This window comes from Eulemur rufifrons, chromosome 7 (genome assembly GCF_041146395.1).
Source record: "Eulemur rufifrons isolate Redbay chromosome 7, OSU_ERuf_1, whole genome shotgun sequence".
NCBI classification, from domain to species: domain Eukaryota; kingdom Metazoa; phylum Chordata; class Mammalia; order Primates; family Lemuridae; genus Eulemur; species Eulemur rufifrons.
Window position 1 is genome coordinate 38788959 of NC_090989.1, and position 16317 is coordinate 38805275.

General features: G+C 33.9%; 1 protein-coding gene across 1 annotated transcript in view; it reads left to right on the forward strand.

Annotated features, from left to right (window-relative positions):
* Positions 1–16317, forward strand: part of ZNF654 (zinc finger protein 654) — a 76552-nt gene that overhangs the window by 20358 nt on the left and 39877 nt on the right. The window contains exon 2 of the mRNA XM_069475046.1: positions 5479–5624. Coding sequence (XP_069331147.1) covers positions 5479–5624 — 146 coding nt within the window. The remainder of the gene's footprint in view (positions 1–5478; positions 5625–16317) is intronic.

Consider the following 16317-nt stretch of genomic DNA (forward strand, 5'->3'; position numbering starts at 1 on the left):
CCTGCTTTATTTTTCCATCTGACTCTTAAAAAAAGAAAAATACCCACAGGCGAGGGTAAATCTTGAGATGCAATTGGGTAACAAAGTAGAAAAACTAAATGTAGAAATGTGCTTATGTTATAAAATAGCATTCAGGAAATAAATAAGAACATTGAAATTTTAAGGAAAAGGTGAGAACAAAATAGTTTTGGTTTTAAATTTTTAAAAATTGAACTAATTTTAAACTTAGAGAAAATTGTACAGCTATCAAGAGCAGAAAGGTAACATTGGTACAATAGTTAACTATAGACCTTATTTGAAATGTAGCAGTTTTTCTACTGATGCTATTTTTTTGTTCCAGGATGTTATCCATGATCTCACTTTGCATTTACTTATTGTTTCTCCTTAGTTTGTTCCAGTCTGTAACAGTTCTTTAGCCTTTCCTTGTCTTTCATGACCTTGACACTTGATTACTGGTGAGTTATTTTGTAGGATATCCCTCAGTTTGGGTTTGTCTGATGTTCTGTCATGATAGGAATGAGTTTATTTATTTTCAGCAAGAGTACCACTAAAATGACATTATGTCTTTCTCAGTGTATCACATCAAGAGTTTCATGACAATGCTGTTTTATTACTTACTAGTGCGATTTACCTTCATGGTTTGGTTAAAGTTTGTATCTGTGGGGTTTCTCCACTCTAATGGTACTATCTTTATGCTTGTAGTTGATAAATCTCTTGGGGGAGATACTTTGAGACTACAAATTCTGCTTTTCTTCAGACTTTCACCAATACTAGCATTGATCCATGGATCTTAGCTACAACATTTATTACTGTGGTATTTGCCTAATGGTGATTTTATATTTCCCTATTTCTTCTACATTTATTAATTGGAGTTTCACTGTGGGGAACAGCTGTCTCATCACTAACATATATTTATTTATGCAATTATTTATTTGTGTCAGTATGGACTTAGGTATTTTTAATTTACTGTATGGACTAATGTCCAATGCTATCATTTATTTTGTTGTTCAGATTGTTCCAGCTTTAGCCTTTATGAGGTCCTTTAGGTTGGTCCTCCTGTTCTTATGTCCCATTTTTTTTTTTTTTTTTCAGCATTTCTTTACTTTGTGGTACCACAAAATATTCTAGGCTCATCTTGTATTTTTCCTGTCCCAGCCCTGGAATCAACTGCTTCTTCAAGGAGCTTAGGTTCCTCTTATTGGAGAGTATTGGTTAAAGACCAAGATTTGGGTACTAAGTATGTTTATTGTTAGCGTGGAGTCATTACTTTTAGGTCCTCTCAGTGGACAGAACTAGAAAATTTTTATATAATATAAAGTATCTGCATTACAAATGAATAACAATCATACTGAAGGGGTTAGGGAAAAGACTAGCTTTATGCTTATTATAATAAAATAAAATATTTTAAGTATTTAGAAAATTGGTGAACATAATGCATAGGTTATCTGTATTCAACAAATTCATACAGGCATGTATTATAGACATACTTTGAAACTCCTAGAATGGAGGGTAATTGTAACACATCTTCTGGTTTGTTAATCAGATTTAAAAAGTGGCTAGATTGACTGTAAACAAGTGATGAAAATAATATTAGTGAACAGCTCGATCAACACCTATGAACTGTGAGGTGTCGGAACCTATAAACTGTGAGGTGTTTGACATAGTGAAAGTTGGTAACAATGGGAGATTTCAGAGAGCAGAGTGACAGGGATTTGAATAGCCAAATAATAGAAATAACGTCATGCTTGATACTTTGCAAATGATCTAGTCTATTAATTATTACCTGGGGTTAGATACCAAGATCATTGTTTGCTCACTGACAAACTACTGTTTGGTAGTCTTCATTGTTACATTACAAAAAAGGAAAGCTCAGTTAAGAAACAGTAAACCATGTTTTAATCACTTTAGATCATTTTAGATGATATTTTTCAGGTTCTTAAACAGCTAAATTTATATTACATTTATATATTTGTATGTTAGCTTAGACTACCACAGCAAAATGCCACAGAGTGGGTGGCTCAAAAACCAGAAATTTATTTTCTCACAGTTCCTAAGGTTGGAAGTCTTAGATCAGGTTGCCAGCATGGTCAGGTTCTGATTGAGGACTCTTTTTCGGGCTCGCAGAGCCTTTTTGCTGTGTGCTCACGTGGACTTTCCTTGGAGCATGTGTGGAGAGAGGGGAAAAGGGGAGAGAGAGTAATAAAGAGAAAAAGCAAAAAAGATGGAGAGCGAGGGAAAGAGACCTCCCCCTTCTTATAAGGCCACCAATCCAACTGGAATAGGATTCTACCTTTATGACCTCGTTTAACCTTAAGTACTTCCAAAAAGCCCTATTTCCAAATACAGTCACATTGACTTTTGGAAGGACACAATTCAGTCAGTACTTAACAATTTAGATGATGTATTTTAATGTTTCTAAATGATTAATATAATTTTAACTTAATAGATTTACATTAAGTCTACATTTTGACAGTTTTGACAGAAAATGAGTCTGTGCTCATTTTCACATTAATTTTCTGTGGTAAATTAAGATATGATAATATATAGTATATATACCATATCCCTTTTAGAGCAGGGTATATGCTCCTGTAAATGGGCATGCTGAGTAAGTGCTGCGGGATCAGTAGAGTAGTCCAGCATCTTTCTTTGGCAGTAGCTTTGCCCTCTCTTTAATTCCCCTTATATCATGGCATGCTTCTGGCATTGACTGTAGCTTCTTTCAGCAGTATTCAGAGTGTCTGTAAATACTCATTATGGTAATGTTTATTCCCTTCAAAATGAGCAAAGGGTTTCTACCAATCCCTAAAAGATTTCTGACCTTGATCCTGTGTTTCTTAGGCCATTTTCTTTAGTAATTTAGAACTGTAATAAGGGTGGATTTTTAAGATCCAGGTAAATACTATTCCTGTTTGTTTGCAGCACCTTCAGCATTATCCTGGCCACTGTTATGGTGACCTGTCAGAATACAAAAAAAGAAAAAGAAAAAATTGAAGATGTATTTTTACTGCACTATGGCCTGTTTGAATGCGTTCAGATTATGGTGTCACGGTATCAGCTCTCATTAGCTGTGTGCTTATGATAGCACTCTGGAGAAAAATTTCCAAGTAACAGGGCAGTGTAATATAATTGTTTCATATATTTTAAGGATAATATTTCAAAGAGAAATAGTGTTATAATGAATTTTTAATGCCTGGCAGGACATTTAACAGCATAAGAAGATATGTAAATATAAGTTAATTTTGTTTATGTCCTGAGGGCATTGTGGCAAACCTATTGGAGGTGTTATCCACTAGGGCTTTTTATTGTGTTATGTTTGTGCTCAGCTAGACCAGGCAATGCAGTGGCAGCTGAATCTTGAGTGAATAAAGGAAACTGTAATGAGAACAGAATCTGAGAAAGTAGAAAGATTGTCTTCCAAGGAGAGAAACCAGCCCATAAATAGGAATTGAATAAGATTGCAAGTAGACGTGGACTAGAACAAACTATTTGAGACTAGGGGAAAAATGTGAAGCTGTCAGATACCTATTTTTTATGTGGCACCAGAGTAGTGGCAAAGTGACCAGAAAAAGGCAATAAAACTGGTCAAAGACTCTGATGAAGAGAAAATTTAAAGCAAGGAACCACTGTTTGTCTAACATTCCCCCTTTTTTGGTCTGTGGTGGTTTGGATAGGTTTGTCCTACTACTGAGTTAGTAGTAATTTTTACTTTCCAGCTAGGGAGAACTGCAAAATATAGAAGGGACACAAGGTCACAGAGATAATCCCCTGTAGCATCGTTTTTCATCTGTATATGTTCCCAAAAACATTGGCGAGATATGCTAGGTACCTGGTATTGCCATTTGGAATTGTTAAGAACTGTGAAGAGTCTGAGACTTTATCCAAGTTAGTCTGCCACAATTTCATGGATGCTTGCAGAAGATATGAAACTCCTGGGTCTGAGATAAAGGACTTTATTAATTATGGTAGAGCAAGCAAGTAAAATGAGTTTCATGTTCATTGTGGTTCCCCTTGACCCTCAAGTCTCATATGGTTGATGTGAGTGGCCTAGGTGGATGCTACCTCTAGTAGGTTTTCATCACCGCTGAGGAACCCCAAGTTTAAGGAGGTCTGATCTTTTATAATGATATGTAAGCATATCTGACTGACCTTTGCCCTAGAGGGAGACAGTATCTTATTATCCTGGATAGTAAACAGGTTCACTGCTCTGGAGGGAGATGATATCTCTATTTTTTTCAAGGTAGTCTCCTGTAAATATCTTTGAAATGATGAAGTCAGTTAGGGCTTTTTGAAAACTTACAGTAATGTGAGAGACTTATGGAAAATCATCTCCCAACAGGAAGTGATTAATGTGAAAAGTCCTTTGGGCTCTTGAGTATTCTTGGCTTTTGTATTCTACTCTATGTTTCTCTGTTTTTATATCAGGAGTCCGCAAACTTTTTCTGTAAAGGGGCAAATATTAACTATTTTAGGCTTTGTGAGCCATATGGTTTCTTTCACAACTACTGAACTTGGTGGTTGTAGCAGGAAAGCAGCCATATACAATATATAAATGGATGAACCTGACCATGTTCCAATAAAACTTTATTTATAAACTCTGATATTTGAAATTCATACAATTTTCATGTATCACCAAGTGTTATTTTTTTCAACCATTTGAAACTGTAAAATCCATTCTTTCTTGTGGTTGTACAAAAACAGGTGGCAGGCCAAATTTGGCCTACCGGATTTTGTTAATATAATACATTGTTTTAATACAGCATTCTTACATATAAGAGATCATAATTAACATTTTTATGGCAATTCGTAATTCTAAAATGTTTTCTTATAAATTACCCCAACTTAGTGGCAGAGTAAACCTGCAAGATAAGCATTATTATCTCCATTTTATGGTAAGGAAACTAATGCATTGAGAAAGAAGATGACCTACCTAAATTTGTAAAACTAGTTAAGTGATAGGACCAAGACTGACTGTATTCTGGACTCTGTCCCCCATGTAGTACAAGTTAAATATTCATAATTGGAGCATCTTGCTGTATCTTAATACTCATATGTTTCCAGAATGCTTAGAACCTTATAAATAATAATGATAATAACAATGAATGGTCATTTCTAATTTTCTTTATTACTATATATCTGTGGATTTTATAATTTATAATTTTATAATATTTAATAATTGGTATTTTGACAAAAGCTAGATATAGGAGGTAAAGGGCATTTGTTAATGAAGTTTGGTAAGAATTTGGCATTGAGCAGTACAGTCATTCATATTGTATTTTCCACATTTTCAAAGATAATAATTGATTTTATTTTCAGATGTGTACCATGAAAATAAATAGTACAGAACTTTCTTTCCTCCTAAGTCACCTCTGTTCATGCCGAACTAATGTTTTAATTTATCTAATAAGTTTTATCCAAATTTTAAAACTTGTGATGTTGAGCACATTTTCCATAGTAATGTTTGGATTGCTTTCCTATCAGGTGGTTGAAGATTATGCTGGAAGATGGCAGGTCCCTTTGCCACAGCTTCAGGTTCTTCAGACTGCACTTTGTTGTTTTACATCAGCCAGTGCATCATTCCCAGATGAATGTGAGCACGTACAGTATGTTTTGAGTAGCCTTGCTGTGTAAGTACTCTACCTCTTATAAACGCATTATTTTTCTTGATATGTTTGGGAATTGGTTTTTGATTATTTCTTCTGATCAAGAAACCTTTCCTAAAGTCTTCCTTCAAAAAGAAATTTTCATTTCTTCACTTAAATATTTAAGTTTAATTTTGAACATTTAACCACAATTTTACTTGTAGTTTTAGAGTTAAATGGAATTGTGATACACAGATTCTTCTGGTCACTACAAGCATTTTACTTTCCTTTTTAATTCTCCAGATTGCATTAGCAAGCTCTAATGGTAAATTCCAGAATACAGCAGTTTAGGTCATCCTAGTGAGCAGAGGGACCTTAAATCAGGCCAGAAAGAGGTTAGTAAACTCCTGGTTTTTAAAAATGCTTATAGAGAACTTTTAATTAAAGATTATGACTAAACACTTAGATTTATCCTTTTTGCCCTCCTAGGGGGCCCACTAAAATTATAGTAAAGAAGTAAAAGGAGAAATAAAGTGAAAGAAAATAAAGGTTATCAGTGAATGAAAGATTTCCACAATTTTCTGGGGGACAGAAAGCAGATAGAGGAATGGTAATTGAAACACAACAGTGCAAGTCACAACTTCATCTATTATTTATTTATTTATGTCTCAAATTACACTCACACCACAACAGTGGGTTGTAAAATCATTTATTACCATTACAAAATGCCTTTGAAAATATCAGAATATATCTCATAGGATAAGTATTATTTTGTGAAACTCTTGATGTTTTATTTTTATGTATGTATATACTTAATTATTTGTAAAACATTTTTTAAAACCATAGGTAGCATCTGAAACAAAATTATCCTTTGTTTTATAAGCTAGGAGGAAGCTGTTTGCCCTTCCCCTACTAAGAGGTATACCATTCGAATAACCAAGTATAAAATACAGAGTAGAGAATGAGATATTTTGGGAGAATGCAGATAAAGAAGTTAATTAAAATTTTTCCATTCATGTCAATCACCAGGCCTTAGGGCCAGGTTGGGTAGGGAAACAGTATTACAGCTTGAGCATCCCTCATCCAAAATTTCAAAATCTAAAATGCTGTAAACTCTTTGAGTACCAACATGATACTCAAAGGAAATGCTCACTGGAGCATTCTGGACATTGGATTTTTGGATTAGGGATGCTGAACCAGTAAGTATAAATGCATATATTTCAAAATTTGAAAAAATCTGGAATCTGAAACACTTCTGGTCCTAAGCATTTCAGATAAGGGATACTCAACCTACCCTACTTCCCTCCCCACCTGGCCGCAAAGAAATCAGATGATCCTGGAGCAATGACCTTTGCATTCTGGAACTTAAGGATTCCTTACTGATAGCTAATCACTTAATTGCCCTAAAGAAAAATTCATTCGTCAAGAAACTCCAAACTCATGCTCACTGGGCTCCCAATTATCTGCTTAGGCCTTATTTTTAAGTATTAATGGGTATCTAAGAATCATCAGACATTTGAAAAATGCCTTCAACATGAAAAAAAAACTATACTGAAAAAAATTCTGGAAGAAATAGTGTTAATGTTGGAAACAACATTAAAAATGTTTCAAAAATTAAAAAGATAGTAGAAAATCTATAATTAGCAATTTTCAGAGAGATTTGAGAAGATATGCATAACGTTAAAACATCAGTGTCAGGTTGTGTGAAAGGAATAATGAGATACCAAAAATGAGTGTGAAATTAAGAAAATATGATGCTTAAAACTTAAAGTTCTATAGGAAGGTTGTAGGGTGTAAAGTTGAAGAAATAATCTAGTATGTAAAACAAAACCAAAGAAAAATTTAAACAAAATAGTACATTGTGCTTCTTTTAAAAGTAGCTTGTATATATTTAAACTTTTAGGAGGGAAGGAGAATTTAGAATATAATATTTAGATTTGTAAGAGTGAGGTAGTTTTTTTTTTTTTTTTTTTTTTTTTTTTTAAACTATGATGTACTGGCCGGGCGCGGTGGCTCACGCCTGTAATCTAAGCACTCTGGGAGGCCAAGGCGGAAGGATTTCTTGAGGTCAGGAGTTCGAGACCAGTCTGAGTGAGAGTGAGACCCCATTTCTGCTAAAGATAGAAGAAATTAGCTGGGCGCGGTAGTGTGTACCTGTAGTCCCAGCTACTCAGGAGGCTGAGGAAAGAGGATCACTTGAGCCCAGGAATTTGAGATTGCTGTGAGCTAGGCTAACGCCATGGCACTCTATTGTGGGCAACAGAGCAAGACTCTTGTCTCCAAAAAAAAAAAAAAAGTAAATTAAAAAACCATGATTTAAAAAAATATATATGTTTTATATATATTTTCCAATTTGAAAGCAGTCACTGTTTATTAACTGACTGGATTACAAAAATAATCATGTTAGATACTTTAGTTCATTCTTCTCATAAGCCTGTTGATCTGGTCTTCCCTGTTACCAGGACCTTCACTTTCTACAAAATGGTTTGTCTTTTTCTTCATTCCACCCCGTGGAGATGATAACTTGAAGGGCCACAGGAAGTTATTTGCTTCTTTGAAGCGTTTTCTAACAGTACAAATCTCGTGAATCAGATCCTCTACGCAGATGATGCCATATTTACCAAGAGATTGAGCAATCAAAGCATATCTATCAAGCAATTCACTTCTTATTGATTTTGCCATAACCACGCTGCTTGTTATATTTATTTTGTTTTGCCTAAAGGAATATGGGAATGTATTAGGACTTTTTGATTATAACTGACAAACCTTACTCAAGCTAGTTTAAGCAAAAAAAAAAAAAAAAAAAAAGAGGCAGAGAGTGATTTGTTACATAATTAAATCATAGAATAGCAAGGACTGGAACTTGTTTTAGGATTTTCTGAATCCAGAGAATAAAATAGCATTTAGAACTGTTCTGTCCCTTTCCAGCTTCCCTCTTTTTGGTTTCATTCTTTCACAGCTGCGACAGTTCTAGGATTAAGCTTAGTTTATTAACCAAGGGAGAAGAAACTCCTTCCCCTCACTTCCAATCCTAAAAATACCTTGGAAAGAACCCAGAGCCCAGCCTACTTGGCTTGGGTTATGTGCCTACTTCTTGGATGAATCACTGTGTTGAGGAGAATGTGGTAAGACTTTGGGCCGGTCTGATGAAAGCCCATCCCATGGCTTGGGGAAAGGTGAATGCAGTCATGTACTGTTTCAGACAATGATGGACTGCATTCTGATATGGTGGTCCCATAAGATTATAATGGAGCTGAAAAATTCCTATCACCTAGTGATGTAGCTGTCATAATGTAATATAACACATTACTGGTGTTTGTGGTGATGCTGGTGTAAATAAATATACTGCCCTCCCAGTTTTCTAAAAATATAGCATATAAATATTATGTACAGTACATAATACTTGATAATAAATGACTATGTTGCTGAAATATATATATATATATGCACACAGTATACTTTTTATCATTTTAGGGTATACTTCTACTTATTAAAAAAAAAGTTAACTGTGATACCACATCAGGTCCTTCAGAAGGTATTCCAGAAAAAGGCATTGTTATCATTAGAGATGACAGCTCCATGCCTGTTATGCCCCTGCATACCTTCCACTGGAACAAGATGTAGAGGTGGAAGACAGTGATATTGATGATCCTGATCTTGTGTATGACTAAGCTTATGTGTGTGTTGGTGTCTCAGTTTTTAACAAAAAAGTACAAAAAATATGAAATTTTAAAAATAGAAAATGACTTACAGAATAAAGCTGTAAAGAAAAGAGTTTTGTACAGATGTATAATGTATTTTAAGCTAAGTGTTATTACAAGAGTCAAAAGGCTAAAAAAAATTTAAAAGTTTATAAAGTAAGAAAGTTACAATAAGCTAAGGTTAATTTATTATTGAAGAAAATAATTTTTTAAATAAATGTAGTGTAGCCTAAATATACAGTGTTTATTTGTATTTACTTTAACAGAAGAGTTCACTGTATTTTCCATACCAGAAGAAAAAAAGAGGAAATAGCAACATTCTGCTTATTAAAAGAGTAGTAAGTCTGTAATAGTATTTGATTTTACTTAAATAAGTATTTAACTAGTAAGTTCTTCTAACAATTATTTCATAATTATCTGTTTGTTTATTTTGTAAAGATCTATGCTTGGTTCTAGGGATAAAATAGAAAATAAGATAAATAAATCCTTATTCTCAAAGACTTCACAGAGGTAAGAGAGTATTTTTTCAAATGTTAGGGAAAGGAAGAAAATTGTCTTAAATTGGCTAATTATAATTTTGTCTAACTTTACCTGGGTTGACTCTCCTTCTAAGCTGTATTTTCTAAAGAAATGAAGATTTTGCTCTGTGTGCGTGTGCGTGTGTGTGTGTGTGTGTGTGTGTGTGCGCGCGCGCGCTCTAAAATGAACTTCAAATTCATTCCTCTTTATAGATTAAGAAAACAGTCCTGAGAAGCTGGGGGACTTTTGCGAATATGACTGGTCTTTTTTTCTGTTCTCTTGTTTTAGATTGGTTAAATATAGACAGAATACTAAATTTCATAGGTAGAACAAAGCCAAACACCCTGAACCTAAGTGGAGCTTTGGGCAAAGAACATAGAATTTACCAGTTTTATGTAAAATAAAAGCAAATTTTAGTGCTACCTTCCTAGCTTCCTTTTACCCAATGGAAAGTAACTGTTCATAGATTACAGCATTCTAGGCAGAATTGAGTGATGGGACAGCAGGTATTTGCTTGCTAGACAGTAGGTCCTCAAGGATCATTTGGAGGAAGGAACTAGTTCAGATAGTAGCATTTAGTATATGCAGTGGCAAAGACTTAAAAAGTGTATGCCAAGTTGCCCAATAGAATAAAAGAAGGTCTTTTCTTTCATGGAGCTAAGTTGATATAATCAGCCTCTTATTTAGAGTGGCTAGATATTCTTGGGCTGGGCCACATATGTAATGGTAGATCACTGATCCATTCTGATTATTTTGCTAAATTCCACTGTATTTCAAACAGCATTTGTGCCTAGTCTAACTGCAATCTCTACTATGTATAGCAACCAAGTTTTATTTGGTTGCATTTTGTAATTTAGGTTTAGGTTTCAACTAATTTAAGAAATGGCCTGGAAATCAAAGAAAGGAAAACTAATTATAAAGGCACATTTGGTTTTTTTGGGGGGAGAGGGGGTCAGATCCCACAAAAGGTCTTATAGGGCCCAATCGGTATCCTTTCTCTATGACATATAGCACTCTTATTGCTTCTTGACTCTAATTATATTGACCAACACTTATTTATAACACTTTATCCAATATTTCATCTATTTTCTTCACTAATCACTTGTGGCAGGTGACCTCATTTATTTTAGAGAAAAATTTAGGCTGTCTAGTCTTCCCTTTCTTTGTCTTCTTTCTGAGGAAGAGATGTTCTTCCTTTTTGAGGCAGATTGTGGTCTTAATTCTATTCCCTTACTAAATTCCATCAACATTGTTTTGTTCTTCACCATTACATTAGATGTTTTGTTTAGAGGATTTGTTGTAGCTAAAGTCAATGTTAGACAACCCTGAGTGCATTTGTTTATATTGCCATGGTTAGAAACTCAGCATTTCTTTTGGTTCTAGTTCTGACTAGCATCTTTTTCCCTGTAATTTTGGTCTTTGTTGCTCCTTATATTGACTTTGGAGAAAAGTGGATGAGATTGTAGTCATTTTATGGGCAAACAGATACAGGGATTATTAACTGGTGTATTTGTGTTGGTGATGATGGAAAGGGATCAAGTGAGAGAAACTCTATTCCCACCCACATTAGTATATATCAGATTCTAGAAAGAGGTACATGTGTAGTTTTGAAAAATGGTATTTATTGTTTTCCTAAGGTAGCTAAAGGAAAGAAAGCTTGATAATTCTCTTGGTCAGTGTGGATAAACAAAAATTAGTGTACAAGAGCAATAGACTTAAAGCAACTGCAATCAGGAAAATCAACTATTCTTTAGAAGATATATATAATCATTATGAAGGATATAAATACATGTTTGAATTTTTCTCATTTTTAAATAGCTTAATGTTGTGCTAAATAAGATCACTGAAAAACTACAGATTGAACCTTTTAACTTTCACTTCCTTCCCACTAATTTTTGGTTCATAAAACTAACCATAACATTGTACTGTCAGCTTTCACTGTGGAATGAAGATTAAGGAAAAAAAAACTGTGAAATGCTTCTATAATTGTTATAAAGTTGACAAATTTTCTTCATTGCTTTCTTATACAGAAATCTTGTAAAAAATTCTACCAGGATCACAACACTGAAGTTATATATTTTTAATATTTAATTTATTGATTGACACCTATTGGCTATAGTTTTCTTTTTTTATTTTTTTTAATTTCAAAATATTAAGGAGGTATAAATGTTTTTGTTACATGGATAGTTTTTATAATGCTTTAGTCAGGGCTACAAGTGCGTCCAACACCTGAATAGTGTTCATTGTACCTGTTAGGTAGGTTTTTACCCCTCCCCTCCCCAGCTTCTGATTTCCTGTGATTTTCACTTCTCTCTATGCCCATGTGTGCCCATCAATTAGTTCCAAATTATTAGAGTGTACATGTGGTGTTTGTTTTTCTATTCTTGAGATAATTCACTTAGGATAATGGTCTCCAGTTCCATCCAAATTGCTGTAAAAGACATTAATTCATTCTGTTTTATGGCTGAGGAGTACTGCGTGCTATACATATACCAGATTTTGTTAATCCACTCATGAATTGATGGGCACTTGGGTTCATTTCATTTCTTCGCAATTGTGATTTGTGCAGCAGTAGACATTCAAGTGCAGGTGTCTTTTTGATAAAATGACTTCTTTTCCTTTGGGTAAGTACCCAGTAGTGGGATTGCTGGCTCGAGGGGTGAGTCTACTTTTAGTTCTTTGAGAAGTCTATATACAGTTTTCCATAGAGATTGTACTAATTTATAGTCCCGCCAACAGTATATAAGCATTCCTTTCTCTCTGCATCCATGCCAGCATCTATTGTTTTTAGACTTTTTAATAAGCACCATTCTGATAAAGTTAAGGTGATATCTCATTATGGCTTTAATTTGCGTTTCCCTTATGATTAGTGATGTTGAGCATTTTTTCATATGTTCGTTGCCGTTTCCCTGTTTTCTTTTGAAAAGCTTCTTTTCATGTCTTCTGCCCACTTTTTAATAGGGTTTATTTTTTCTTGCTGACTTGGGTTTCTTGTAGATTCTGGATATTAGCCCTTTATTGGATGTATATTTGCAAATATTTTCTCTCATTCTGTAGGTTGTCCAACTTGCTGTGTTGATTATTTCCTTTGCTGTGCAGAAGCTTTTTAATTTACCCAAGTCCCATTTATTTATTTTTGTTGCTATAATTGACTTTGAGGTCTTAGTCAGTCATGAACTCTTTGTATTGGCTATAGTTTTCTTAAGCCATATCTTGAAAAGGTTTTTCCTTTTAATTTTGGAATTGGGATATGAAATAATTTCCTCTTTGTCCTTAGGAAATAATCTTCAATAGATTTGCTTGTTTTCTTTTTCATTTTCTTTTTGATTAAGATATATTTCAGTCAATATCCAATTAAGGAAATGTAAACAATACTAGATAATTCAGTAGAAGGAATTTAATTCATAGAAGCACTTTTAAAGGTGTTAGAAAATCTAAGATGATAGACAGGGGATAATGAACCCAGATGTTAGTGACTACAGCAAGCTGCTGTTAGCTCTCAAAATGGAAGGACAAAGGAAGAAGGAGTTATTACTAGCGTCTAGAGACCAGAGATGGTTGATGAGGAGAAGAAGCCAATTTGTATGAGAGAGGACTTCTGAAGAGATATAACTACTGCTTTGGAGGATCCTGAAACAGAGGGGCAAGAGAGAAAGATCCTCATTTCTTCCTTCCTCATGATTGCCTCCCTTCAGCCAAACCTAACCAGAAGCCAGAGATCTTTGTTTTTGAATGATATTTCCATTGATTATTGAATTATTGATTATTGATATCTTAGGTTGACAGGGTCTTTTTTCTTTCAGTACCTTAGAGAACTACATTCACTGACTCTGACTCTTTTTTTCTGATGAAGTCTGTTGTCATCCTTATCTGTTTCCCTGTATATAATATACCCTTTTAGGAGGCTGCTTTTTAAGATTTTCTCTTTATCACTTTTTATTTAAATTTTGAGTAGGTGATACATGTTCACGGCACAAAATTCAAAAAGGATGATGACTATATAGTGAGATATCCCTGCCATTTACATCTACCTGCCTAGTTTCCATTTCTATAACCATCCAATGTACTTATTTTCTTGAGTTTCCTTCCAGAAATATGTTATACATATATAAGAAAAAAAATTTCATATTCCCTTTTTTGTCATTTTAGACAAATGCTAGTGTACTCTACATACTGTTTTGTACCTCCTTTTTTCACTTGGATAACTTTTCCCATCAGCATAGAGCTTCATAAATCATTAAATTGGCTTTAAGGTATTTCACTCTTATAGATATATCAAAATTTAATTAACCAGCCCCCTATTAATGAGTATTTAGTTTTTGTTCCAGTCTTTTGCTGTTATCAACAACCCTTTAAATTTGCGTGTATGAGTGGCCTTTGGAATATATACAAGGATATTTTTATATCCTAGATGTATCCTAGGAGTAGAATTGCTAGATTAAAGAGTGAGATTTATCATTTTGGTAGATATTGCCAAATTTCCTCTGTATAGATTGAACCAATTTACATTCTTGCCAGCCCTGTAAGAGTACCTGTTTCCCTACATCGTTACCAACACAGTGTTTTTTTAAAAAAAAAAAAAAAAAAAGAACCTTTATTATGGCCATTTTCAAATATACACAAAAGTAGAAAGCATAATATAATCAACCACCTATCACTCTGCTTCAACAATTATCAATACATTGTCAATCTTGTTTTATCTATACCTCCCCACTCTTTATCCATTAGTTATCTTTTTTATTCAGAGCTTTAGTATAAAGTATAATTTCCATATAATTAAGCTCACCCATTGTAAGTATATAATTCAGTGAATTTTAGTAAATTTATAGAATTGTGTATCCATCACTAAATACAGTTTTACAACATTTTCATTACCCTGCAAAGTTCCCTCATGACTACTTGCGGTCAGTCCCCAGTGCCTACCCAGCGCTAGGCAACCACTCTTCTGCTTTCTATCTTTCTAGGGTTAATATTTCTAGACATATAAACACTATCACATGATATGGAGTTTTTTTACACACTTTCACTTAGAACAAGTGAAACAGTCATGTAAAATAATCTCTTATACAACTACTTTCACATAGAATAATGTTTTTGAGGTTCACCTATGTTGTAGCATTTATCAGTAGCTCATCCCTTTTTGTGCTGAATAGTATATCATTATATGGATATATTAATTTTGATTATGCATTCTGCAATTGACGGCCATTTGGATTATTTCCAGGTTTTTTGGCTATGATGAACATTTGTGTACATGTCTTGTGTGGACAAATCTTTGTGTTTTTCTTGGGTAGATAAGTAGGCATGGAATTGCTAGATGTATGATAAGCTTATGTTTAACATTTTATAAAACAGCTAAGCTGTCTCCAAAGTGGCTGTGCCATTTTAAATTCTAACCAACTGCCTATGGGGATTCATGTCTCTCTACATCTTCACTAACACTTGTTATTATTTATCTTTTCCATAATGGTCATTCTAATGGTAGTTTTGGTTTTATTTTGCATTTCCTCAATGCTATTGTTGGTAAGCATCTTTTCATGTGCTTATTTGCTATTATAGATCTTCTTCAAAATGTCTATACAATTTTTTTTTGTCCATTTTTAAACTGGATTATTTGCCGCCTTAGTGAGTTGTAAGAATTCTTTATATATTCTGGATACACATTCTTTATCATATATGTGATCTGTAAACACTTCTTCTCCACTCTGGTTTGTCTTTTCATTTTCTTATTGGTGTCTTTTGAAGTTTATTGCTGATTTTAAGAAATCTGATTGTAATGTGCTTTGTGTAGTTTCTTTAACGTTTTTTGATTTAAGCTACGTGGATGTGTGGGCTTATAAGTTTTGTTGACTTTTGGAAATTTCTTCAGAAAACTTTTTTTAGAAACCACTATTATGTTTTCTTCAGGGATGCCACTTGAAGGGCATCAACAGTTGTCCTACAGTTTATTTATGGCTCTGTTCATTTTTTCTTTTTGTGTTTTAATTAGTTTTTATTGCTGTGCCTTTGTTTTTACTAGTATTATCTTTTATAGTGTTGAATCTGCTGTTAATCCCATATAATGTATTTTTCATTTCAAACATTGTATTTTTATGTTTAAAACTTCGATGGGGGTCTTTGGTATCTTCCAGTTCTTTACTTAATATGGTTAATCTTTTCCTACCTTCTAGGGTTGATAAACTATAGCCTGTGGGCCAAAGCCTAAAATATTATCTGGCAACCCAATCTCTACTGTAAACATAATATAATAGTACAGGAATTTGAAACCAGTGGTGCACTCAAGGTGATGATAGCAATAGCAGAACCCATACTCATCTTATCTTCTGACTGGTTTTACTCAAGTGCTCCACAGGAAGGCATAGCAGAAGAAAAGACATGCCTATTTTCAGGCTTAAACACTATTTACCTCAGTGTCTACTGTCTTTTACCATGAAGTCCAGTTTTCAAGAACCAAATAAATTTCTGTTCATTATAAATTACTTAGTCTCGGGTATTCTGTTATAGCAGCACAAATGGAC